At 38.3% G+C, this 27,889-nt stretch overlaps 1 protein-coding gene across 5 annotated transcripts; it reads right to left on the minus strand.

Annotated features, from left to right (window-relative positions):
• Window positions 1-3,109: 3,109 nt before the first annotated feature.
• Window positions 3,110-24,200, minus strand: LOC132768903 (F-box/LRR-repeat protein 21-like). Of its 5 annotated transcripts, none has more exons than XM_060765319.2 (7): window positions 24,014-24,200; window positions 22,611-22,684; window positions 19,549-19,643; window positions 9,557-10,015; window positions 8,211-8,333; window positions 6,723-6,894; window positions 3,110-6,370 (listed from the first exon to the last, which is right to left on the minus strand). In XM_060765319.2, the coding sequence occupies exons 4-7, from the start codon at window positions 9,926-9,928 to the stop codon at window positions 5,727-5,729; spliced, it is 1,311 nt and encodes a 436-aa protein (XP_060621302.2). In that variant the 5' UTR covers window positions 9,929-10,015; window positions 19,549-19,643; window positions 22,611-22,684; window positions 24,014-24,200; the 3' UTR covers window positions 3,110-5,726. The 5 variants fall into 5 exon arrangements, with proteins under 5 accessions (XP_060621302.2, XP_067319787.1, XP_067319789.1 ...); XM_067463686.1 differs by having other exon boundaries at window positions 19,549-19,648; XM_067463688.1 differs by having other exon boundaries at window positions 19,549-19,648; window positions 22,611-22,735.
• Between the last annotated feature and the right edge of the window lie 3,689 nt (window positions 24,201-27,889).

Consider the following 27,889-nt stretch of genomic DNA (forward strand, 5'->3'; position numbering starts at 1 on the left):
TTTAGGAGGCATGTAGACTCAGGAGGCCTGTACTCAAGCACTCTCTCTTGAAGAGCAGAAATACAGCAATCTAACAGAGAATTCCAAAACCTGCAATAGAGCCCAGGATACTTTTGGACAGAGCCATGACAAAAGTGGCATCAGGATACGCTTTCTGTAAATGTTAGAACTCAAGTACTAATTGCTACTTCTACTTGTCATGATGGCTTCCTTTCAGCTCTAAGGATTCATCAACACTGATTAGCCTGAGCCATCAAAATGCCACCTCAAGCTTATCCGGGTTAAAAAAATTCAAGGGAAGGTGTAAACTTTCCAGGAAGGACTTCATCTTCCCAGGTATGGGGCCTGTGGGGACTGACTCCCCATGGCCATCCCGCTTCCTTGGGTTCTGGTAGCCCAGAGAGGTGGGATGGTAGTTCAACCCTCCCCTCATTTTAGATTCTCCCCACTCCCCTCTTCAAATCTCCTGTCATGTCATTTTGAAGCAACAGGAGCTTTCGACTAGAGGCCTGCAGCAAATGGAAGCAGGGCTCTACAGTAGGTATTAGGGGTAAAGGGATGGGGTTTGGGAGTGAGATCTACCTGCCATCCCACCAAAATGGCAGGGTTTTGAATGGGCATTTGTCTACAGACCTGAGAGAAACCAACATTTAAAATGCCAGTTTCTCTTGGGCTTTAGGCCTGCATATAAGTATACATGACTGTGCATACTGACAGCCCCCCCCCCCCCGAGACAGATTTGCTTACCACCCTTTTCACCTGTTTTGCCTGAGTGAATAAAATTGCACACCTGGCATTTTAGTTAAAAATGTATCTGCACAAAATGTGATTTTTCAGGCTACATTTTGCTAATACATATTGTGAGAGCTAATGTGCTTGGGAAATTATCACTTGCTCTGAACAAAGCAACTATGTTGGTCCAGAGTGCAAATGGAAACGATGTCTAAGATCATTGATTTCCATCTGGAAATCAATGTTTGCACTGTAGGTGATTGTAGTTTTCTACAGTCACCTACAGACTCACTGCCGAGACCCTACACTTGGAAGGCAATCATACTCAGCCACGAGTGATCACCTATGATGGTGATGTAGGACAGACACACATTCTGGACAATTCACTTTGAGTGAAGTTCTTTGGTTTTAATCCATTTCGTTTTGGGATCAGTCATTTATATATACTGTAAAATCTAGCAGAACTGGGATGCAACGAATCATTGGAAAAGGGATCTAAAATCTGGCAGCAGAAGGGTCTTTATGTTGAAGTGTTAAATGGAGTGAAGGTCTTGCACTTTTGGAAGGTCAGGTGGATCAAGGAGAGGGGCAAGGTAGAGTCAGTTAAGCAGCAGCTACAAACTACTAATTAAGCACTGCTTAACAAGAAATGCATACATTCACGTGCATGGCTGGGAGTGGAGTGGCCACGCCTATGGTGCCAAAATAATATGAATTGGAGATTGTTGACTAGATCCTTACACCAAGCAAAGTGAGTTCACCTGAACATGTGTGGCCGGTTATAGCAATCTCACCCTATGTGATACATGGCATAAGAGGGTTACTGTGGAATCAATGCAAACTGGAAAATAGTGTGAAACATATTTTTTTACCTGTGTAGACAAGCCCATAATCTTAATTTTGAAAAAGGATGAATTAAACAACTTACATTACTAAATGAGATTTGCAAGACAATGCAAATAAATTTAAGAGTATTGTGCACAGCCAGAGATTTTTTTAAGTAATTATAGCAGTACACTTGGCTATGGGACCAGGCCTTTGGGCACTCCGGCAATTAAATCAGACAACCAGGAGAGTAAGACCAGCAGGATTGATGAAGTGGAATGTAAAACGAGATCTATGAGTAGTGAACGCTGACCATGTAAGAGGAGAATCTGGGTTTGTATTTGGTTTTATTGATTTTATGGTTATAATGTATATTTGGTGTTAACTGTGTATTGATGTAATTTTGTGTTGATTGTTTTTATGATGCAGGCATCAAATTGTGCCTTGCTTTTGTAAGCCGCCCTGAGTCCCCTTCGGGGTGAGAAGGGAGGGGTAAAAGAACCCCAAATAAATAAATAAATTCGAACATCAACATGACAAGAAATGAACAAGCCAGATGGAGACAATTGGGGTTCATTCTCAGATCTCTCACCCCAGGTAATTGGAAGCGTATTGTTCCGTTAATAGTGTCCTCAGAATTGTTAGTGCTAACAAAACCGGGATGTTTAAAACATTTTATAATCTATGAGCCCTTTCACACTGCACAATTAAAGCTTTACCATATCACTTTTGGATTCTCATGGCCACATCCTACAGAATTATGGGACTGGGAATATAGAAGGGTATTTAGAAACTCAATTAGAAACTTCTAGTAGCTTGAACTACACATCTATGGATGTGTAGCCATATTAATTCAAGTGAAATCATGTTATAATTATATAGTTGTTAATGGACCACATTCTTAAGAAAGCCAGCATAGTATTCATTAACAAGATCTAAGAGGAAACTAAGTTAGATTAGTCCATCCCACATCTGCCCTTTTGCATATAATGCAGCTAAAATTGAAGTCAAAGGAGGGTTACCCCATTTCTCTAGGTAACAGACACAAAAAATAGACAACTTACCACAAACATTCGAGTATAAGCTGACTCGAATATAAGCCGAGGCACCCAATTTTACCACAAAAAACTGGGAAAACATATTGACTCAAGTATAAATCCGGGGGGGGGGGGGGGGGGGATGCAGCAGCTACTAGTAAATTTCAAAATAAAAATAGATACCAATAACATTACATTGAGGTAACAGTAGGTTAAATGCTTTTGCATATTTCCATAAAATGGTAATTTAAGATAAGACTGTTCAACTCTGATTAAACCATTATTCTGACCTTCTATGTAAATGTGCTTACGTATCTTCCAATAAAAAAAATGTAATAAAAATAAGAGTAATATAATAAATCTAGTAACAATAGAGTAAAATAATAAATAACCTTGACTCAAGAAAAAGCCAAGGGGGGCTTTTTAAGTGTAAAAAAAGGCTGGAAAAACTCAGCTTATACTCAAGTATATACGGTAGTATGCAAGCCAGACTTATGAATTGAAATGCATCAGTCTCATATCTGTATTTTTTATTTTTCATACATATACATAAAATCTGCAATATAATTTACAACATTATGCTTTAATGTACCTCTGCTCACGAGAGCAGTTAAAATTAATTGCCGCTCTTCTTCAGTTTTGTTATGAACACTGTGGAGTATCTTTCAAACCTACCCATGATGAAAAACATTGTAAAAAGATGGCTTCAGCAGAAAGTCTGGAGAATTGCCTGAGAATAATTGTGGTTTTTTTTTTTTTGTATACAAGTTAAAATTGCTACATTCATTCTTGTAAAAAAAAGAAAAAAAAAAAAGGAAAAAAGAATAGCCAAATTGTCATGTGATTAATAGTTCTTAGGAGACAAGATGTATTCATTGCGAACACAGATGTTCCTGAAAGATTCTCACTTGCTGTGATGGTCTGAACAAATCAACAATGGTCTTTCAAAGTCTAGACCAGGCCTGCACAACCTGTGGCCCTGCCAGCTGATCCAATGATCGGGAATTCTGGAAGCTGAAGTTCCAAACACCTGGAAAGCCATGGGTTGTGCAGGGCTGATCTAGACTAACTCTTGGACCTCATGCAGGTCCATTTTCACTGAAATCCAAATTTGCAGGTTCTTCCAAATACTTGTAACCAACTAATACCTGGTATTTTTTATTTAATTTGAAGGCACATATATCAACCATTATGGAGGTTAGTTTATGTGCCTTCAAGCCATCCATTGATTTATGGGGCCCCCATGATCTTCAAAGGGTTCTTAAGCAATGAATATTCAGAAGTGGTTTTGCCAGTTCCTTCCTCTGAAATATAGTCTGCCACACCTGGTATTCATTGGTAGTCTCCTATCAAAGCACTAACCACTAGTGTTAACCTTGCTTAGCTTCCAAGATCAGATGGGATCTGGTGCCTTTAGGGTACACTACCAACACACAAAGTATTTTATGCAAATTCTATAAAAAGGAGAAGGATTTACTTGTCCCAAAGGGTAGTCTTCTTTAACTCTTTTTAAATATTTAAAAAAAGATTTGAAGTTGAACTTATTTAAGGCTGCAATACTAAAAACCCTTGCTAGGGAGTAAGCCACAATGAAGATATTGGGATTTATATATGACTAAACGGGATTGCATTTGTTGCAAATAAAACTGTAATAAAGTCCAGATCTACTTAGTAAGATTTTTCCTCTTTTTCAGTGAAGGGTTAAAATGGATAATTTAGTGATTAGTTTCTCAAAATCTTCTTGTAAGGTTGCCTGTTTATGGGTAATGTACAAACTGATTTCAGGAAATTTTACTTAACATAATGAAGGCTCAAAAATGAAAACATTACATTCAGAGCAAACGCTCAGTGCTATACAAAAATGGCATGATTTCTAAGGCAGCAGACTGGAATCTCAACTGCCTATTTCACTGTGGTCATGCAACCTGCCCTATGTATACTGCACCCAAGTTTAATCAGGCTTGCTTTCAAACTTGTAAACAAGAAATGCGCCCAATCGCTGCTCTAGGATGTAACCCATTTCAGCTGATAGGACATGTCTGAAGAATAAATACTGCTCTAAGAAAAGATACAGGGAAAGGCTTTGCCAGAAATTGATACCTTTTTCTTATTAAGACAGGGAACACATTTATGAAAAACATACTGAAAAGAACAAAACGTTCTGGTAATACTTTGCACTAAGCATCAATGAAGAGATGTCATCTCACCAGTATATATTTCATTTTGATTTAAGCAAGAGTGGGGGCAAGGATTCTCTCTACAAGCTGCTATAGTTTTATGGAATCAAAGCATTTAGAAACACTGGTATTATCCTGCAGTGGTAAAACATCTTATAAAGAGCATGAACCTTACAGAGAAAAGTACCTATCATTTTGGTATGCACACAGCACGCTGCACAGAAAGTGCCCACAGAAGAGGGTATTGCCTGATCAAACAGTAACCCAGAAAGTTAATGAGGTGTTTGGCTGGGCTGAGTTTATTGACCAGGCCATAACTACTGCGGCTATGTGCTTGCACTATCATTCATATCTAGAGTGCACACAAAACGAAAAGCTTGTACTGATTGCCGTTTTCTATACACTTATCACATTAGACTGTAAGAGCAATTACTCAACTGTATACAGAGTAAGAGAGAGTGCATTAACATCATTGTTCAGTTGCAGCACAAATTTATGATCTGCCAAAGTACTGATAGAAAGGTATCAGGATTCACACTATATAAGCAGCTGCTGTTCTTTACAGGTTTTTACATCACCAGTTTATTAAAGGAACAGGAGAAACAACACTTTAAATGGAAGTTCCAGAAACCCCCAAAGGCCAAGCTGTTTAGCCATATCAGAAATACTAGTACTGTAGTACTTTGTACTAAACTGAGAGCTTAACAATTAAACATAAATCAGTTTTAAAAACCCTCCAATTAACTGGAGAATAAACTAAGCAATTGTACCTAATAAACACACTTTCGATTTGATTTCAGTATACACTATATTCCATTTTAAAGTGGCGTAACACTACCACTATGCAGTGAATTAAGGAGGAAAACAATACAGCATTGTTTTATATTTACGATTCCTTATTTGCATAGAAAGCCACAGTCTGTACAAAACTACAGCCATTTGTCCTATGGATAGTTTACCATGTTGGCATCATATCAGGGAACCACAGTCTTCCAAGGTGTTTGGAAACTTCTGAATGAATTTGGTCCAGATTGTAGTCATTATCTGGAATAAGTACTTCTTCCATAATGGACAGTTGGGCGAGCCTGCCACCGCACATCTTCACAAACTCAATGAAGCCTCGACATGTGACTTCACATTCACCAAGTCCCATAGCAGTTAAATTCTTACAACGTTCAGCAATGCGAATGAGTTCATCATCCAATGGCTGTAGGCCATTGGCGCAGACAACCAATTCAATCAGTCTTGGACAGTTCATTCCAATACGGCCAAGCATTGATTTGCTTACTGCACGGCCAAAGTACAGATGAGTAACAGGCGTTTCCTCCCTGAAAAAAGCATCAAATTCTTCCTCATATAGAAAGAAATACATAACAATGTTAACTTTAGGGGAGTGTTTAATGAGTGCATCCCAGCTTTGCTTTTTGATGGTATGAAATTCAATCTGTCCAGGATTCTCACTGACAACATCTATACGGAGATGCTCCAGATTAGCATGCTTTTCAGTTGAAAGTGCAAGCAACAATTCATCGCTTAGCAGATAGTAATTAAGAGCAAGTTCTCTAAGGCCATGGCATTGATCGGCAACACAAAGAATTCCTACAAAGGAAAAAAGCGAAAAATCAGTATTAGTAAGTAAAATAAAATCTATTTACAACTGTTTCTTCCAAAAACCTCTGTTAGCTAAATATTCTTGAATGTGACTCTATGCAGGTGCCATGTGATGCAGAGACCACGGAGAACTTATATTATGTCACTATCCTATGCAATATCAACAATTGCTTTTTAGATATCTATATAATTATGCTGTTAGAAAACGAGATGACAGTGAAATTAGTACTCTTCTATTTATATCTAAGCAATCTAGAATAAATCAGCAGTACAAAGATGCACTAGAAAAATAAGTGAAAACACAGTGTTTTATATTTCCTTTCTCAGGTTTACTACCTACCGGCAGGCGACACATGAGGACAGCTACTCATTTTAAGTAATTTTAATGTATCACTGTTGTTAGCAACAAGGACCTTCAAGGATGGATCATCTACAGGCGTATCTTCAATTTTGATGGAAGATAATGACTTGGAGTTGACAAATACTACCGTGAGCGCCGACACAAAATGAGCCTATTTTAAAAAAGGAGACAACATTTTACATTCAGGGTTATATCAAGGCTGATACAGATCTGTTGCCCCTTTTTCTGTGTGGGGGCTGAAAAGGCTGTGAATCCACAGATCCTGAGTTTTGACATCAGAGAAGTAGTAGCATTTAAGTTTCAATGGTAGTAGGTGGTAGAAGTCGAAGGTCGGATCTCACCACTGAGGGTGGCCTTTCTCTGGTTTTCGGAACAGCCACAGGAATAACACTGCTATATAAGTTGACCAATTATGTATTCAATTTGGAGGGGGTAAAGCAACACTTTTGATTACTCCCTGGGTGCTTCAGTTACTTAAAATATTGCTGCAGCCAACAAGTCTGATTTTCTGCAGGATTTTAAAAAATCTGCTTAATTTACAAAGCTTAACAATTCCCATTTATTCTGTATTTTGTATGTTTTGAGGATTATAAGGGACATGCAAAAAACTTCTGAACACATCTTGCCAAGGAAATCCTCATCACAGGCTTGCTTTAGGCAAACCATAAGATAGAATCAACTTAAAGGCACACAACAACAGCAACATCTTCACAGAAGCAGCAGCCTAGCAATTATAATTATGGGTGGAATGCAACAATGTTATTCCACCATCATAACACGGAACAGGAACAACAAGGAAGCAGGTCCAGGGGGTTATGGCGATCAGAATTTAAATCAGATTCTGCTTCATAAGCAGAATGGCACCACAGGGTTCCTTCCAATCTTTACCTGCACATTGAGAAAAGCTAATTTATAAATTTACCAATGCTTGCCAACAATGATTTGCCACAAATCATATTTATTAGCTCACCAACACAACAACCTAGAAAGAAATCAGGAAGCAAAGGCCAAAATCAACCAATGATTTCTGCTTTCTCAGTTATGTTTTTCAGAAATAAATATTACATTTTAGGATCACACCTACAAATGGAAATATATTATCATCTTGATAGTAAATAATTACTGCTACCAAAGATAACATAAATGTAATAACTGACGATGTCAGCATATTCGATACAAACCAAAAGACATGCACATTTTTAAGGGAAAAATATTTCCCTTGGTAAACTTAGGTGACTGCCTATTATTAGTCACAAATTAAGGAAAAACAAAAAAGGATTAGTTATCAATTGTGAAATGGGCAGATCCTATTTATTTATTATCTATAATATAATCCCAGTAAACATTTATCAGCCCTCTCCTAGGCTCAACCTCACCTCAAATAAGACCAGAAATCCTCATGCACATATGTAGAAGGGTAAGTATAAAATCTTGTTTACATAGTTAAAGAATCATGCAAAATATCACCTTGGAAACATTCATGAAACTTGGCTTTGCTGTGGAAATCAATCCAAGTGTTTTGATAGAACAATTCACCAGCTGAGACAGGATGTCACATGCAGCTTCTGCTGATTCAGTACTACTGTCAACCTGGAAGACATAAACAGTATTTCATTACATTGTGGACAGATTTAACAAGCTGAAACACTAATGAGAAAAAGTTCAGTATATTGTCAAGATGTTTAGTCATAAGCACTTTCATCCTTAATGAGTGTAGTTTGTCAAGTTTAACATAGTTAACATTTGTAACTTTTTCGAGGGTTGGGCTGTTAAAGTCTAACCACCCATTTAATCCCAACATGTCAACCAGAATTTCTGGGAAGTAAAAGGCCCATGACACAGACAGTCATCAACAAAGACAAGTTCAGATATGAAATGCAATGAGATTCACTGAACATACATTTTTAAAAAGAAATGCAAATAACCAGTGTTTATTCTAAATTAGATAGGGCAGTGGTAGTTGTTTTCAAAGCTACTTTAAAAAGTTTATCCATTTATTTAAAAAGCTAAACTGGTAGTGTCTACATAACTCTATATCAAAGAAAACTGAAATTACTATGAGAAATCTGAAGTTATTTTGAATTTGTTTACCCACCCATCCCTTTCCCAAAGGACACAGGCTGACACTTTTATCCTCACAACTCAAATTGATAAATTGAGGTTAGCTGACATTTCAATCCAGCTCTCCTAAATTTTAGTGCTTGTACCTGAAAAACATAAAGTAGATAAAAACATACCATACCTCCTTGCAAGGCTAAGTATCCTTTATCCAAAATCCTTGGGACCAAAAACTAGAATTGATTCATTGAATCAACAGAGTTTGCTTAAGTGTTAACTTACAGGCTCATTCAAATTATCTCCTTCAGTTGACATAACAGTTTGGGCCAAAAGATGTATTTGAAAGGGACAACCTGCCCAATTCTATTGTTTCTCCAAAAAAAAAAGTTTTTGAACAAAACACACTAAAGATTTGCACCCTGTGAATTCATAACATGCACAACTGCAGCTGTGTTGCTATTTCCATGAGTGAATCTCATTCTTAAAAAATAAATCAGTAAAAATTACTGCCAGTGTATTACTTGTTTAAAAGTGGTGTATTTTATCTCATTCATACATACATAACTTTATTACAGTCCATGGATCTGCAACTGTTAAATAGATAACATAGAGTTAACAGACCACTCATCTACAAAGACATATTCTGAAATGCAACCTACACAAAATACCATATAATAGTAATAAGTATTGAAGACACCTGCAATTTATAGCAACGTTCACTTCTTTACATAAAACATTTTCTTAGGATTATTTACCTTGAAACTAACATACTGCAAATGATCAGCATGTCTCTTAATAATCTGCTGGATGAGATCTGGGTGAGTAGACTTTAAGTATGAAGTAGCAGGCTGATTAAGTTCAAATTCAAACTTTCTCCAGAGATCAGGGATATGAAAAACTTCATTCCATCTCCGACAAACTGAAGATGCACGTGCACGATCAACAAGAGGCAGGCACTGAAAGATGTGCAAGACGACATGGTGTGGCAGGTTTCCCCAGTCCTTCAAGTAGTTAGGATCTGATAAGTTATACAATGAATTATAGAAACCTGTTTTCTGCTTTTTCGTTCTCTGTAGTGTTTGATAGACTGAATCTTCAGCTTTAACAGTCTGCTTGATCCTCTTCATTTTGAGAGTAAAATTATTCAAGTACAATATTGTTGGGATGTACAAAAGCTACAAAGCTTTCTGTAAGTTTTCAAGTACAGTAGATCTCTAAGAAAAGTATAGAGGGTCAGAATAAAACTGTTAGAATTCCAAGGTTTATAAAAAAGCCAAAGAAAATGCTTTTTCTCTGTAAGCATAACTATTATTTTAAAAATCGGAATCTATAGAGTAACATATTTTATGCACTGATTTTTTTAAACAAAAAAGTCCACTTCATATTCGGCCAATGATCATAACATGGAAAAATTGTATACACATCAAAACTGAAAAGCTTAAAGTATCTGCTTAATGGGTAAAATCTGAAAAACTTCCAATATAAAAGTGCATAAATTAATGTATTTTTTCATGCATTTTCTCTGATTATGGCATATGGAGATTAAGAGAAATACTAAGATACTGCTATTGCAGACTGGATGCTCATACCTTTACAGAATAAGATATTAAAAAGCTATTTTTAAATATATTACTTGTTTCAGTACTAAATTTCATGCACACCACAGAGCAGGGTGGTTTATAATAAGGTACATAGGTAGAACAATCCTCCAATAACAGGACTGGGGAACAATATTGTTTCCAGCCTTCTCAATTGGGAAACAATGCAGGATGTGTGGTAATTTCTAAATGTGGGAGATTCAGGTGAAGTTTGGAGAATGGCGTTCTTCCAAAGCTTCAAGGAATGACCAGAGGTTCCCTTTTCCTGGCATCTAGCTGTAGTGGTACATTACATGCACTGAATGCACAAGATCCCAACTTTAAACTCTGGAATGTCCTACTGAAGATTCTCAAGTATTAGTAATACAAAGATCCATATGCAGAGATCGAGTGGAAGAGGAGCCAACAATAAAAGCCAACACTGTGCTATATAACAATGCTTCTGATGTGGGAGACTTGTTTTTTGTTGTTGTTTTAAATGTGCCAGCAACTGGTACTATAAGTTAGGACTCCTAGCTAGAGCTATTTATTTCTTAGAAACTTGTAGCAGTTTGGCAGCTGGTGGTCCACGGACCATCACTCTTAGAACTACTATATAAAGCAAGTTTATGTATTCAAGGACTTGCATTTTACTTTCCCTTTACCTTACCAAAACAAAACATAGCAGATGAATGTTAATGAATTTAATTAGTCTTTTAACCAAAAAAATCTCCTGATCTTTCAAATATGAAACTTTAGATGACAAATACCACACATGCATAAGAGTGATACAAACTGACACCAGTGTGGAAACCTAGGAGTAACTAAAGTAAATCTAACTTGTTTAAATATAAACTAGGTCAGTCCAGATTGATACCATTTGCTTCAAATACAGAAATAAGTCTCAAAACTGTTCACTTAGTCCAATTAAGTAATTTTTTGTCCACATAAAAATACAAAAAACTCAAAATTTATATAGTTACTGATATTATGTTTCACAGTGGTCTTATCACAATGCAATATCAGATTACACATTAATGTACAAGCTGACTGGAGCGTAAGTTGAAATTCAAATACCATGAATAAGATGTTAAGGCTCTTAGTATTATAAATCTTCATAAATGTATAAATATTAAAATTAACACTATCATACATAACAAATATATTGGAGATAAAATTGAAAAGTTAAGGCATTGCAGATTTTTATATTTGCATTTTGTAAATATTTATAGGGAATCAACTTATAATGTAATTCAATATAAACAATCTATTCATTTTCTAAATTGGGGTTATATAATAAGACACAAATAATGCAATCCCACACAGAAGACAGTCTGTCTTCCATGGACAGCCCTCCCACCTGCCACCCCTCACCCCCCTGCAGCACCCTGGGTAAATGTACATATGATTACATATTCAAATCTGGAAATCAGTCTGTAAGCATATATTTAAAACAAACAAACAAAAAAAAGACTGGCAAAATTTGCAAAACAAAACACACTTTTTATTTTGCAAATTTCTTTGTTTTAAATATATGCTTACAGACTGAATGCCAGATTTGAATGTTAGTCTCTACAGTAAAAAAATGAAAAGAATTAAGGGAGTGAGGATATGGTTTTCAAATACCCCACCTGAAGTTGGCCAATGTTCAAATACTTCTCACATTTAGATACACAAACTGCTAGTACTAAAAGTGATACTATGTATGGGACACTTGATACTTGGTGCTACATATTAGGCCTGTCGGTTTTAGTTCGTTAATTCGTTATTAAATCGTTATTTTTACCATATCCGACGCGATATCAAAACATATTTTCAAACCCGGAAGGGTTTAAAAATATCGAAACAGCAGCCCCATTTTTTTAACGAGCTTCAGCTCCGCTCGTTAATGGGATGGAGGCTGCTTTGCTGCTGGTGCCTGGATTGGCTCACCCATCGCCTGAAGTGTAGATCCAACCCAGGACGACCCTCTCCACGGCTCCCATCCGACTCCAAGCCCTTCCCTGCCCCGACTGAGCAAGAAACGGAGCGGCTCCCCGCAGCGCCTGGGTTGGGCTGAGCCCTCCTGATTCTCAAGCCTCCAAAGCCCGGCGCGCTGTTCCCATTCGTGGAGAAGCACGTTGCTCAAAAGGAAGAGGATTTGCCCCGCCCTGGAAGACTGAGGCATGCTGGGAGGTGTAGTTCCTCTAAGAGACCAATGCATGCCTCTTCCTTTTGAGCGACGTGCTTCTCCACGAATGGGAAGAGCGCACCGGGCTTTGGAGGCTTGAGAATCAGGAGGGCTCAGCCCAACCCAGGCGCTGCGGGGAGCCGCTTCGTTTCTTGCTCAGTCGGGGCAGGGAAGGGCTTGGAGTCGGATGGGAGCCGTGGAGAGGGTCGTCCTGGGTTGGATCTACACTTCAGGCGATGGGTGAGCCAATCCACCGGCAAAGAGCGGTGCTTTTCGGGCTTGGATGTTGGGTACCGTGCGCCTTTGCCGTTGCGCCCTCGCCGTGCGCTTTTACGCACGGAGTTTGGGAACTTGTTTTTGGCACGGCTTTCCTGGCACCGTGGAAGGAGCCTGTGAACGGGAAATGGATCGGGTGTGGAGTGAGCATTGCCCCCAACGCTTATCAGCTCTGACACTCGTGTTTGATCTCGTGTGTGTCGCGTACAAAGTTGGGAAAAGTTCCTCTTTATCCGAGCGCGCGCGCGTTGGAAAGCCTTGCTGAGGCGAGGAAGGTATGCGGTTGCTTGGCATTCTCGACATGCCTCTTGGCTCCCTGTTTGATCAAGAAAAAATTTGTTTATAAAATGTTTTGTAAATATTTACGAAATTTCGTAAATAACAAAACATTTTTTTTGGAAAGTTTTGTAAATATTTTAAATATCGAAACAAAAAAACACCCCAATTAAGAATCGAATTTAGAAACAAATTTTTTCTTGATCAAACAGGCCTACTACATATGTTGCAGTACTTTTAAGTGGGGTTCATCTTAACTGTGTCACTGTCTATGACAGTAATCCTCAACCCGTGCGTCCCCAGATGTTTTGGCCTTCAACTCCCAGAAATCCTAACAGCTGATAAACTGGCTGGGATTTCTGGGAGTTGTAGGCCAAAACACCTGGGGACCCATAGGTTGAGAACCACTGGTCTAAGGTGTCATGAATCTTCCCCAATATTTTTTTTAAAAAAATGAAACACTGATGGCTTCTCATTCTTAATTTTACCTCTCATTGTGAGCAGAAGAAAAAAAACTGATAAAAGACCAGAGATATTCAAAAATGTACAATAATACTAAGTAATAACACGGGGGTAGAAAATTAGACTAGTCCTATCCTATATAAAAACCTGATGTCCTTAACAGAGCTACATTTTTGTGCTGTTGCAATATAGACCCTTAGATAAAAGGCCATGTTTGCAATGCTCCAAGAAAGTCTAAGTTAATGATGAAAACCCTTATAGAGTGTCATCGTGCACATAGCTTTTAATGTAAACTACATTCTTCTACATGATATCAAAATCATTCTGAATGGATTATAAACATTACTTAGCAGTCAGGAGTGACTGATCAATATTTGGGGGGTGGGGATGAAATGATTAAACTTAGGTAACTTAACTCTGGACTCAAAACAGAAATATTTCAGCACTAAATGAAAAAAAATATATAATCTTGGTGAAGAATTGGACCATTGTAGCCAGATCAGTACTGAACTGAAGAAAAGGCTAGAAGTACAAATGTACAGTTTTCCTCCCACTGAGATCTCTAGGTTTTCTCTATTCCGCTTTGGTTAGACCACACCTGGAATATTGTGTCCAATTCTGGGCACCACAATTCAAGAGAGATATTGACAAGCTGGAATGTGTCCAGAGGAGGGCGACTCAAATGATCAAGGGTCTGGAGAACAAGCCCTATGAGGAGCGGCTTAAGGAGCTGGGCATGTTTAGCCTGAAGAAGAGAAGGCTGAGAGGAGATATGATAGCCATGTATAAATATGTGAGAGGAAGCCACAGGGAGGAGGAAGCAAGCTTGTTTTCTGTTTCCTTGGAGACTAGGACGCGGAACAATGGCTTCAAACTACAAGAGAGGAGATTCCATCTGAACATTAGGAAGAACTTCCTGACTGTGAGAGCCGTTCAGCAGTGGAACTTTCTGCCCCGGAATGTGGTGGAGGCTCCTTCTTTGGAAGCTTTTAAACAGAGGCTGGATGGCCATCTGTCGGGGGTGATTTGAATGCAACATTCCTGCTTCTTGGCAGGGGGTTGGACTGGATGGCCCATGAGGTCTCTTCCAACTCTTTGATTCTATGAAAGATGGACAGAAGACTGAAGTTACCTTCAGTGGAGAGGAATACCAGGGTATATAAAAAATAGATTTCTAAAGAAATTTGCATGTTGCTACCATCACTGCTGTAAGTGTTCTGTAGTGAGAAGACTTCAGTCACCAGGAATGTTATTCCAGCAAGAGCTAAGTTCACTTTAAAATATTTTGACGCAAATATTATGATATATTTGAGATTTTATCTGATTTGTATATGTATTTATATATATAGTGGCATGAGGACAACATTAAGAATATCTACCTAGAATTTAAATGTTTTCCTTGGTTAAAGAACGACTTAGCAAATATATTCAGGTATTATTCTAAAATCTTTTAGATTAAAAATATAAATGAAAATCAAAGCAGACTATGACCTCCACCCTGAATTAAAGTAGTAAAATAAATACCTCTAATAGGACAAAAAGCTATTATGATTCAAGGTATTGTAGCATATTTCTAAAATGTGTGGGGTTGTTGTTTTTTTTTTGGGGGGGGGGTGGTTAAATAAAATACTTTCATATATTTTTGCTTAAAATACATATTGAGCCTTCACTAAAGCCCTATTCAATATTCATGAAAATGTTTACAATACAGAATTGAGGAGAGTGCAAGAGCCCCGTGCCTCCACCATAGCTGTCCTTATGCAGTGACAGTCCAAAGAGAGCCTTCTTCAAACTTTTATTGAAAGCAAAAACAGAGAGCTATCACCTGCACGCACCCCTTGCATCCTTTTTTAAAACCCTTTTATTTTATCCCTTTTTATTAATGGCTGAATGGGTCTTACATCAGATACAGTTATTGATCAAATGTTAATAAATATACATCAGATAATTAGATACTGATTAGAAAACTGAACACAGGGTCCAACTGACTATCTCTGTACTGCTGCACACTCTTAGAGTGCACCTACAACATGGAATGAATGCAGCCGGATACTACCTGTGGCTCAATGTCATGGAATCCTGGGATTGGTAGTTTGGGGAAGTGTCAGCACTCTTTGGCAGAGAAGGCTAAAGACCTTATAAAAGTAGAATTCCTATGAGTCCTTTGTTTTATGACTTGGTGTCAAACTGTATTAATTGTTTTGCTGTATTGCTTATTACTAGTGTTAAGGATTTTCAAAATACAGGTACTAGAGTACTGAGAACATTAATAGTTTCAGCAATTCCAAAACTATTTTAATTAAAGTCTTGAATGAAAATTCTTCACCCTGGTTAGCTATGTACTTCCATGGAGGAGCACTTACACCAAAGACTAAATCTTTTATCATTCCCTAGAAGTTGCTAGCTAGCATTCCTGTTCCCCAACATTCCACTTTCACCTATGAGTTGGTCAAGTAGGATCTTTTATGAATGGTATTTGCTTGAAGACTCTTCAGTTGCTGATCCTTATCATTAAGTCCTCTAGGATGGGTCCATGTCACATATGTGCCTCTGCCAGTTCTGAGCACATTAATGGTTACATTAATACTCAGTGTTTACAACACCAGCACAATTTGTCTAAAGCACACATCTACGTTTTTACACATGTTCTCCCACAAAACATGAGAAGTACATAGCTGGAACTATTTGGTAAAATCCCTGGGATATGAAGAATTAAACCAAGATCTTTCTAAATAGATTCAAACATGTTAAGTCACCTACAGCCTAACTCCCAGTAGTACAAACCAAGTAGCCTTCCATTAGAGGTGCACTAGAACACATACCTCCAGAGAATGTGGAAGTTCCTGTCTAACACAAGCACCCTTCTGCTGTCTGAACAGACACCCCACTGCTGAGTCATCCTGTCTGTGTGAAAGGATTCCTTAACTTGAAAGCAGGGTGGAGTCCCAGATGAATGACTGACCTATTAAGTCAGTCACCAAAGAAAAAACCACCTGCCAAGTCGAGGAAACCCACATGAGTGACTGAGTTATGTATGGAACTAAGTTTGGTGTAAAGAAATCACAATAGGAAGTGAAAACATCAGTTGAAGTTATAAAATATTACCAGATAACTGCTAGTGGACTTAAAAAAGGGAAAACGACAGTTAGCCCAACACATTCACTGGGGTTGCAAAGGAGCCCCATACAAGTGAAAAACTGTAAATAAAGAATATTATTTTTTACCTAAGAGAACACTTTTCTAGGAATGTCTATGTCTTGCAGGATGATTCTATGGTCAAATACCACTGGAAACCTATTACAGAATCACAATGAAGAATCCAGAGATTCCTAGAGAGGCATTTTTCTAGCAATCTCCAGGTTCCCAGCATGATTAGAAGATGCTGACCATAGAGTCATACTGGAGGACCCTGAGATTCCTAGAGTGAACATTTTTTTAAAGGCAAATATGTGAATAATCCAAACAACCAATGTGGATAGACAACTGTATAATGGAATATACATAGTACAGTACACTGTATCTTGCAGTTATTTAATATTAGTTAGCAAACAGAATGCAGACCAATAACTGAAAGCTATAATAAAAGTAGGTACCCAATACAGAAGACTGTATCATGCAGTTACACAATATTAGGTTGCAAACTGTCTATATTTAGTCATATCTCACAGAAGATAATAGTATTTATTACAACTATGAAATGTACACCTTGGTAACACAATATCAATACTATTGTATATAGTGGGTCCTCAGTATCTGTGAAGGTTTGGATCCAGGAATAACAAAATCTGTGGATACTCAAGTTCCATTATAAACCATGGCAAAGTAATTTGGGGGGGGGGGGGGAGTTTTCAAGCATCAATTAAATCCATGGATTCAGAATTGGTGGATATGGAGGATGAGCTGTGCAACATATACTGGGATAAATTTGCATAATGAAAAGGTCTTTGACAAAGTGATCTATAGAAATGTGATTTTATTTTGCTATACATGGGCACTTTTTACTTATAGTACCATGGGTTATAAACTCCTTCTAGCCAGACTTCTCTTTACCTTAGCTTGATCTGTGAAGAATCATGTAAACATGTACAGAGTGATAATCTGTGATTACAAAGACAATTCATTTGCAATAATCTCTTATATCATCTGAAATAATTCAAAATATTCCAAACAAATGGACTTTCGCAGATTTGAAAGTCTGATTCAATCTCTTGGTTTTCAAATTATTTGATATGTTGTGGTTTAAAGAAAGTAGTGTCTAATGGTTAATTTATTGTAGTGTTATTTTACAAACTGTCAGCCAAAAAGTATTCTTCTATGCAATTAGTTTCATATGAAATTTAATAAACAACCCATTGCATTTAAGCAATTTACCTCATTTACTCTTCATGGTGTGAATGCTCAACAACAAATCTCTGGCCACATTTCATGTCATGCTTGGTCAAAATCAGAGTATTGTTTTTGTTTATGTTTCTCTATCTATAGAAATACAATACAATGCATATATCTGCAATGTGCACATCTCTTTTTCCTTGGGAAAGGGGACAGCATGCCTATTACAAATGTAACACAGAACTAATTATATGAACAAGCCTTAGACTGGTGTCTCCCATGTGACTGCAGAGGGAATATGTTTTCCCTTCTTTTTAAATTAACAGCAGTTTAGCATTATGCACACATCCAGAGAAAGCCAAGCTGGCTTTTAAAAAGGTCAACTTTATACTTTGGTTTATGCAATAAAGCCTAACTAAAATTAATGACCTTTTACAGCATTAAACTATTAAACTTTTAAAAAGGAAGCAAAAGCTTTCAGTTACCTCATGAATGTACAGTACCTGGAGGAGAGAGCATACAAGTTCAAGCATCACCTAGCCTCATTCACATTTACCAGTGTAGTGTTTTTTTAAAACACAACTGATCACTCACATGCATGCATTACAACTAGGCAAAGAAAAAATTAGAAAACAAATTGAGTTTCCCCCAAAAACTTTCAACTGCCAAGCAGCAATTCTCTAATGAACTCTAATGTGCAATCCTATAACAAGTTTGCAACAAGCAGAAAAATAAAAACTGCTAGAACAATTTTGGGTTAGTTGTGGAATGCTTCAGTACCATGCACATTAATAAAGATGGACAAATAGCTCTCACAATGGTAGAAGTAACAATGGTTTTACTTCACCCAAATAGAGGTCTCAATCTAGGAAAGACTCTGGTAATTAGTTGAATGAAACTGACTATTTTTTCAGTGAAACTATTTGCTGTGATGTGTGTTCCTTTGCTGCTGAAAATACCACAGACCAGCAGCCAATATCTCAGTGATTAGCACCAGTCCATACACTACAACTGTGAGCAGCATTGTACTAGATTTTAAATAAAGGATTCAAAACAAACAAAGATGACAATACTCATCTAAATATGGGGTGTGACCATGCTAAAGTACAGTATGTAGATTTTTGGTCACCCCATCTCAAAAACAAATTGGTTCACACCTTGGTTGTAGGCTTCTCAGACATTTGGTCAGCCAGCTGCAGCAGAGCTGCTCTAATGTTAGCATCAGAGAGTACATACAGAAATAAAGACATCGAGTCTTGCTTCCACATAAGAATGCATAGGCTTATGGTGTGTGATCGGGAACCTTCCCCATGAGCAAGATAACACTTTTATGAACCTAACTTGGAAAAATGTAGGATGACTGAGAATTCACAAGCATCCTGTCCACAATCTATCACTGATGTTTTACTATAAAACCTTCTGTTTTCTGAAGTTCAAGAATTAAAATACTTCCCCATTATCAATAGTTCTCAAGATAAAAGATATTCAATCATTCTTTTGTACTTAAAACAGAACTATAACCATATGATTTATTTTTTGCACAAAACAAAGTACAAACAAAAAATCTTTATGGATGATATTCGAATATGCATTAAACCTAGTGTTATAATGTTAAACCCAACTCAATCTATATATTTCTGTATCAGCATTCTCTTACCTAAAGAATGTGTCCAAGTTACAGCTAACACTGGATGAATGAATTGGGTTATCTGCGGCCATGAGTCAATCACACACATCTGTCTGGTTGCACTTCTAGGCTAGGTAAAATAGCAAAGGTATTTTAATTTAGTTTGCAAAACAGAACTTCAGGGTTGAGCTTGAAACTCGCTTGTATATACAAGAATTAAGGACCACAATGAAGCCTGCCCCTTTAGAACACCACACAGAATGTATTTGTTTTCCCATTAGAAGCAAAGTCTAAATTTAGGCTTTGAAATAATTTTACCTTCACTGTTCACACAAACTGACACCTTGTTTTGCCACTTGCCCTCAGTGCATGATGAGCTATAGTAAGAACAGGAAGGGTGTGTGTATTCATAATCTTTTGTCTAGTCCTTTGCAGAAAGGGTCAAATAAAAACGCCAAAAGACTTGCTTTATACTCAAGTCCAAAAAGTGATAAGAATCTTTTTCAAGGAGTATACATAATTATCCTTTCTCTCCCAACCATTTCCCATTGAAAATGAAGTCCTGAATAACAGGGAGTTTGATTCAGAAGAAAACACATTCACTTCTTTAATGTACTGAATTGTGTTGTTTATTTAAATACTACTCTAACTTAGGTTTAGTTTTATATCTAAACATTTTCATTTGTTATTTAAAGTGTTTTGGGTTTTTTAAAAAATATATAGCTACTTTTTAAAATAAAGTATTTATACAATCACTTTAAGTGCTTTTAATGAATATAAGATATTGTATGTTTTAATTGGTAAATCTTTCAGTCTTGGGAAAAGATATAAATAAAGGGATGAATAAAAATATTAAGGAGTAAAAAGATTTAGTGGTTTGTGGGCATTCTAAATATAGAAGGTTGGATCCAGACTTTCCCCTCCATGAATGGAAAGACAACTTCTGTTTACAGAAAGAATGAGTATGAGAAAGAACTCCGCAGCAACAATTCATTCAACTCCCAGTACTACTATCCATGAGGTAATTCCAAGGCAGATTTGTCAGGGGGGCTAAGGGAACTGCCACAGGAAATAGCAATCAGTAAACATCACCACTTCCATTATTGAGATTTCAAAAATGCAAGCATTAATCGAATTAGGTCTTACAGAATTAAAAAACCACAAATATTCATGTTCCCTTGGGTTATGGCTTGTATCTTACATGTATGTCAACATTGTTTTAGGGGGGGAAAAGTAAAAGAAGGATTGTTGCTGTAAGAATTATTCAGATGACCAGGCAAGGTAGTCCAAATAGGCAAACTATTACATTGGATTTTTTAAAAAGCCTTTGGTGAAACCTTACGATTACTGCTCAATAAAGAAGAAAAGTTTCCAAATTCAAAGGACCAGTTTCTTTTAAAGTGGCTAAAAGCAGAATGGCTGCAATATAGGCCCATAAACACAGTGAGAAACCATGACATGTGCAAACAGTTGACTAGTTGAACCAGTTCATGGCTATTTTGAGAGTACTCATTAACACAGTCAATGATGACTGTAAGGCAAACCAACTTGGTGTCTACAGCAGTTAGCAGACAAGAATGATGTATAACTACAACAATGTTATATTGCTGTATGGGTGGTGTGTCAAAATAACCATAATAATAAAGTAATTTCAAACTAGCCACAACTTCTAGTTATCTTAATGGATGCATCTAGTGATCATTTTTGATAGAGCTACATATATTTCTATTGTATGGAAATAGATATTTGAAAAGTTTGGATTCACAGTTTAACTTGTGAATAGCCTCTTGAATACTTTTTGTGTTCAGTTTACGACATCTATTCAAATCTACTCAACCATAGATGAATGTATGAAAACTTCCCAATAATGCTCAATTAGTTGTCTTGGATAAATTCCAACTGGCTATTTAAATAATATTTAAGATTGGTATGGATGCTTGTTAGAATAAACTTAATCTTAATTTGGTCCTAATATAGAAGGAACAGAAATATTTTGACTGCTTTACAGATTAAGGAATAAACTGGATATAGACAACAGGTATTTCTGAAAAGAATGTAGGAGGGGGTGAGTGGAGCTCAATAAATTCCTTTATTGAGCTGGGTCCATAGCTAATACAGGTAAGGCAGCATAACTTCCTTTTTAAAAATGTGCGCCATTCAGTCGGTTGAAGACGTAGCAGAGCGCTACTAGACTCGTTCAAAAGGAGGGAGTATAAAGTTTTGTCCTGACACAGTTCAGTCGCCATCATGCGTTGGAACAGTGAGGAGCGTGCTTTTGCCGTTGAGGCCTACTTTTCGAGTGGATTTGGAGTAGCCAGCCCGTTCTCCAGATTTGGGCTCTTGTGATTTTTTTTCTATGGAGTTTTTTGAAATCCCTTGTTTATGTGAACCATCCAAGGACCCTACAAGATTTGAAGACCAACATCCAGGAAGAAATTGCCAACATAACGCCTGCTATGCTGGCAAGAGTCATGACAAACTCCAGAAATCGATTTACTCAGTGTATGGAGAATGGGGGACGTCACCTACCTAATTTGATCTTCAAAACTACATAAAACAAAACTTTAGTTATGTGCCTACATTAAAAAAAATAAAAAATTCTAATTCATACAATGGGTTTTATTAAGTTTTGAAAAAAGGAAGTTATGCTGCCTCACCCTGTATGAATGGGCAAGCTTTGCTTGCAGGAAGGTGGCCATGGTCAGTCCGAAGAAAATTTACCTTCCTTGGAGCATCATTATCAACAGTATTCAGGAGGCTCCTCTGAAATTCTGTATAGCAATTTTATAGGGTAGAACAATGGGTATGGACAGTTTAGTCTACTTTTCCCAGCCCGGTTCCAGAAGCATAAACCTAACAATCTTCCCCATCTTTATGTCTGAAACCTTCTACTGTGAAACTGAACAAACAAAATTGCTTTAAAATGTTTGATATGCTTTAAAATGTTTGTTTAAAATGAAAGTATGTTTCAATGGAACATTACCCTTTTGGGTTGTATTTCTCACACCAGAAAATGCATTGTTAGAAATTACATGCAACATAATAATCCAGTATTTAATGCAATGCAGCTATCCAAGAAACAGAAAACTTACCTAGTGATTACTTCAGTCCAGCGTGAACGATGTGATTTACGATGAAGATTCCTTTCTTGACTCCTTTCCAGAATCTGTGAGTAAATGGACCACCAGGACAGTAAAAATCAATACTTCAGGCTCCTCTTTAAAAGAAGAAAATATTCTCCCAAGTAACACACATTATCATCATGCTCCAGATAATTACTGTAATAGTACCTTGTGAACAAATGAAAGCTTTGGTGATAGCTAATCCCACCCCCTTTCCCTACGGCAGCTTTAGCACTGTTTATAAACAATCCCTGGAAGTGACTATGAACGCACAGCACACTCTTTTACGTCAGAAGCAGATTGTCAGATCAGAGTGAATTAGGGGCTAAAGACTAATTAGTGGCAATGTTTCATGGTTTAGGAGACTACTGCTCTACCTCCTTTATTTGTCCCCGAAGTCACGGCAAGGTTTTCACATTTAAGATTGCCTGCTTTCCTAACTGGTTCTCTGTGCGTGCAAACACACAACATGGTTGTCCAGTGGGAGAGTCATTAAGGAAAAAAACTGCAAGGTTCAAGTAGAAAAGATAAAGTCCTAAAACTCAAGCGTCTATGGAGGTCTGCTGTATTTGGGGCGCTGGGAATTGGCTCTTTAGAGTGCTGAATTACTGCAGTTTGGCACCACTTTATTTGTCACGACTCAATGCTACGGAATGCTGGGATCTGTAGTTTGGTGAGGCACAGAGAACTTTTAAAACTTTAAGTCACAAAATTCCACAGGATTCATAGAATCATAGAATCAAAGAGTTGGAAGAGTCCTCACGGGCCATCCAGTCCAACCCCCTGCCAAGAAGCAGGAATATTGCATTCAAAGCGCCCCTGACATTCATCCTCATATTAAACGCTTCCAAAGAAGGAGCCTCCACCACACTCCGGGGCAGAGAGTTCCACTACTGAACGGCTCTCACAGTCAGGAAGTTCTTCCTCATGTTCAGATGGAATCTCCTTTCCTGTAGTTTGAAGCCATTGTTCCGCGTCCTAATCTCCATGGAAGCAGGAAACAAGCTTGCTCCCTCCTCCCTGTGGCTTCCTTTCACATATTTATACATGGCTATCATGTATAAATTCTTCCATAACAGTTAAAGTGGTGTCATATAGCATTAGTTCCAATGTGCAGTTGCACTCTCCAAGTAGAATGTGATAAATACCTATCGAAAGGGGTATTTCACCTTGGACGTGCGTCTCTTAAGAGGCCCAGAGGAAGAAGGCAGGAATCCCCACCCCCTCGGCCCAAAGAACGCCATGCAACTGCCCGCCTCTCCCTGGGCCTTGCCGAAGAAGCCCGCGGCAAGGCCTAGTCCTGTGGCGCTGGCCCCGACCCTCCCTCGGCCGCTTGGGCCCCGAGGCCGACTGCCAGCGGACCCCTCACTCACCTCACTTGAGTCCCAAACTCTTCCTTATGGGCTCCGCGCGCAGAGAAAGACCTCCAAGAGTAACCGACGTCACTCGGAGAGCAAACAAGCCCAGTCACTTCCGCGGCGGCGGACAAGAGGCGGGGGAGGAGTCGCCCGGCAGACCAACCGACGCCACTTTCCTCCGCGCATGCGCCGTCGCAAGTCCACCCGCTAGTTGACCCAGATTTCGGCGCATGCGCATCTTAGACTTGGGTTGCTCACTTCCGCGCCACCATGTACGGCGATTGGCTGAGTAGGAACGAGGGGAGAGTACTGCGCATGTGCAGTGCGGGCGGGGCCAAGAGTGAGAAAACACGAGACGTCTTGTGACCTCGGCCACCATTTTGTGTTGAAGGGGTTCTTGTGGGTTCCTAAAATGGTAGGAAAAGGTTCTGTGGGACCGTTGGGAAATTAACGGGGATCGGGGATACTAGTTTTACCTCAGTGGGAAAGGCCTTTTTTCAGGAAAAACTCAAGAAGTACATATACAACAATTTATTGTGGGAGAGAACAAGGAGACCATGATATAGGCAAAAACGACCCAAATAGAAGCAAACGATGGCAGTGACCATTATGAAACCTCCTTTTCACTGGAGAGCAAAAGCTGTTGAAGGTGTTCTCACGTTATTGTGTGGGGCTCCTGGTGGCACAGTGGGTTAAACTGCTGAGCTGCAGAACTTGCTGACCAAAAGGTTGGCGGTTCAAATCCAGGGAGCGGGGTGAGCTGCTGTTAGGCCCAGCTTCTGTCAATCAGCAGTTTGAATGGAGGGGACGTGGTTTTAAAAAGGGAATTTTCAGATATTTCCCCAATGCCCATATGTCATGATTTACTGCCATATTGGCCTATTTCTGCAGTAGGCCTATGTTCACAGAAAATGCTGATTGGTTGAGAAATCAGTGCTCCAAAGAAGAAGTTACTATTCAAGGATAACAACATATCCAGACAAAACCAGCTAGCTGTTGGCTAGTTAGAACCCCCAAGTTTCCCAGTCGCTCTGAAGCCATGTTTGCAACAGACTAACAGATAAGATACAGTCATGGTCAGAGAACAATGGACTATAGTTATGTTATAGTTGTGCCATTGTTAGGATCCCACGTGTGCTATAATGTCAATCAAAATCATGAACAACAAATGAACAACTGCATAACTAACTTAGACCAATGAAATGATTTGTCTTTGGGAACCAATGAAAATGTATATTCCATTTACTATAAATGCTCTGCAGCCCTATTGGGGGTTGCGACAAACCCTTTGATTGCATCCCTGTATGCTTGTTTGTCGTCATTGCTATGGCCATGCAATAATAAATAGTTTTTTTGAAGTTTAAAAGATTCTACTTTCATGGTGTCCATCCTTGCCCTCCCTATTGGAAAGGGGGCTTCTGCCTTTTTGGGAAATATTCTGGTTTTGTTGCCCCTACATGAAAACATGCAAATGTGAGTAGATCAATAGGTATCACCTCTACAGAAAGGTAACTGTGCGCCATTCAGTCATGCTGGCCACATGAACTTGGATGTGTCTACGGACAACGCTGACTCGTCGGCTTAGAGATAGCACACCAACCCCAGTCGGACACAACTAGACTTCATGTCAGGAGAAAGTTTTACCTTTACCATTTTGTTATAATTACTATAGCAAATACTGTTATATTTATATATGTGTACCCATTGTAACTCAATGAGGTCTCCATTGTAAAGTAAAAGAGATCCCAAACAGTAAAAACTGTCATTTAAAACCTACAATATATAAATATTAAAATAGAATTAAGTATACTGTCATTAGAACAAGTAAATTGAAACCACATTACACAAGTAAAAACTGTTAAAATGATTAAAACATTATATAGCTTGTTCTTTAAAAAGTTCTACGTTTGAAATAGAGTAACTGGCTGAAAAAAGAAAAGTGAATATTTGTAGTAGGAAGAAAATGAAACTCAAATCCCAAGAAATCAAAAGCAGGCCCAGCTTGATTTCCATATGATTTTTCAAATGATACCACACAGACCACATTCTACTGATATATTTGAATAAGCTTAATACATTTTAGTAGGTTGTAGTGTTTAATCCTATTTTATTGTTTGTATGTTTTTAGGTTTTAAATTGTTCATTGTATTGTTTGGAGTGTTAGCCACTTCGGACTCTTTTAAGAGAGATAAAGTGGGATGTAAATAATAGTGATGCAGGGTAAAGAAGGCAACACAGTCAATATTAAGTGTACAATATTAGGTGTTGTTTTCTTTAAATCTATTGGCTTTTTTGCCTCTTCATTTCTTGAAAAATATTGGTGTAGACAATGTCTTTTCTACCAATTCCTCCAGCTTCAAGGACTTCATTCTCACCCCAATTTCTTAAAGGTGCCATTTTAGAACACAGCAGGCAACAACCAGAGAGAAAGCTTTAGGCAAAACAGTGCAAAGACGCCATTTTGAGGTGTTACTACATAAGTGTCCAGACCAATTGGTCAAATGCCCTAAGATGATTCTACATTATAGCTCATGCCTTACTCTCCCATGCCTTCTGTGTGCCCAGTTCTAATTAACTGACACTTTGCAATATTTTCCAACATAAACTTGTCTCCTTGCATTTCTTTCTTTGGTATTGCCTTTGCTTTGGGAACTGGCAGTTCAAATAGGTCATCCTCTTAGTTCATTGAGGCTAGTATCAATTAACTCCCCAAGATTCATATCCTTAAGCCATTCCCCATTCACACTCCTCCCAGACTCCACAATGTCTTTCATAATACAGTGCTACCTTGAGTCAAGAATTTAATTTGAGACCAAGGTCTTCTCAAATTGCTCTTATAAATACTGTAAATAAATGAATAAATTATCTCAAAGTGAATTGATCCCTTTGTTTGAAACCTTATGTTTGTGGCTGTGTATATGAGACTGTGCTTAAAGGGGGGGGGGGTAGATTTGGTTCTGTGCTCAAGAGGAGGAGCAACTGTCATGCCTTCAAGGGGTGGAGCTTCAGCTAGGTCATCTGACCTTTCTGGAGACAGAGCTAGCTCCAGTAACCAAAAAAGAAGGAAGCAAGGAGCCATCTTAACCACTATGTTTCCTTGGGAAAATACAGTGAAGAAGAGAACTGAGGGATTTTGAGAGGGAGGACCACAGTTCAGTAAAAATATTTTTTTGGTAACCTGAGTCACCTGGATATGGAGTGGGGGCAAGCTGTTCCAGTCACATGCAGGGATTGTGGGTGTTCATCTTGACAGAACATCTAGTGAGCTACATATGCAGCAAATGCAAACAGCTGACTTGAATGGAAGAGAAGATCCAACAACTAGAGACCTGTATCAAGACACTTCAGGGCATTAAGGAACTTGAATTTTTCTTAGACACAGCCCAGGAGACCATTCTAGATACACAACTCACATCAGTTCTACATTCAGGGCAGGGGTATGGGGATGTCACATCAAATGTGGAGAACACTTATGCTTGGAAAAAAATGTACATTTTGAAAGAGAAAGAAGACCAGGCAACGTCCTGTGGATCCTTCTATTAATCTGGAGTTACACAATCGATTTCAATTTCTCTCACCAGTAACAGATGGTGAGGAAATACGACACCTTGGGGAGGATGAGAGGTTCATAGCTACAACTGAGTGGACCGTCTTTGATCAGTGCATGGGAGATGTATCTGGGGAGGAGGACAGTTCACAATTTGCAGTCACAGAATGAAGCAGGTGCTCTTTCCCCAATCATAGATGAGGCAGAGCAAGAACACACTAAGAGAATGAGGGGGTCTTGGACATATCAGACTGTATTATCCTTGATGAATGCAGGGGGGGGGGGGTGCCTCTGAGGAGGAGGCCAGTTTAGAGCTACACAATTCAGTTCAGCAACAGGGTCAG

This window comes from Anolis sagrei, chromosome 2, assembly GCF_037176765.1.
Source record: "Anolis sagrei isolate rAnoSag1 chromosome 2, rAnoSag1.mat, whole genome shotgun sequence".
Taxonomy (NCBI): domain Eukaryota; kingdom Metazoa; phylum Chordata; class Lepidosauria; order Squamata; family Dactyloidae; genus Anolis; species Anolis sagrei.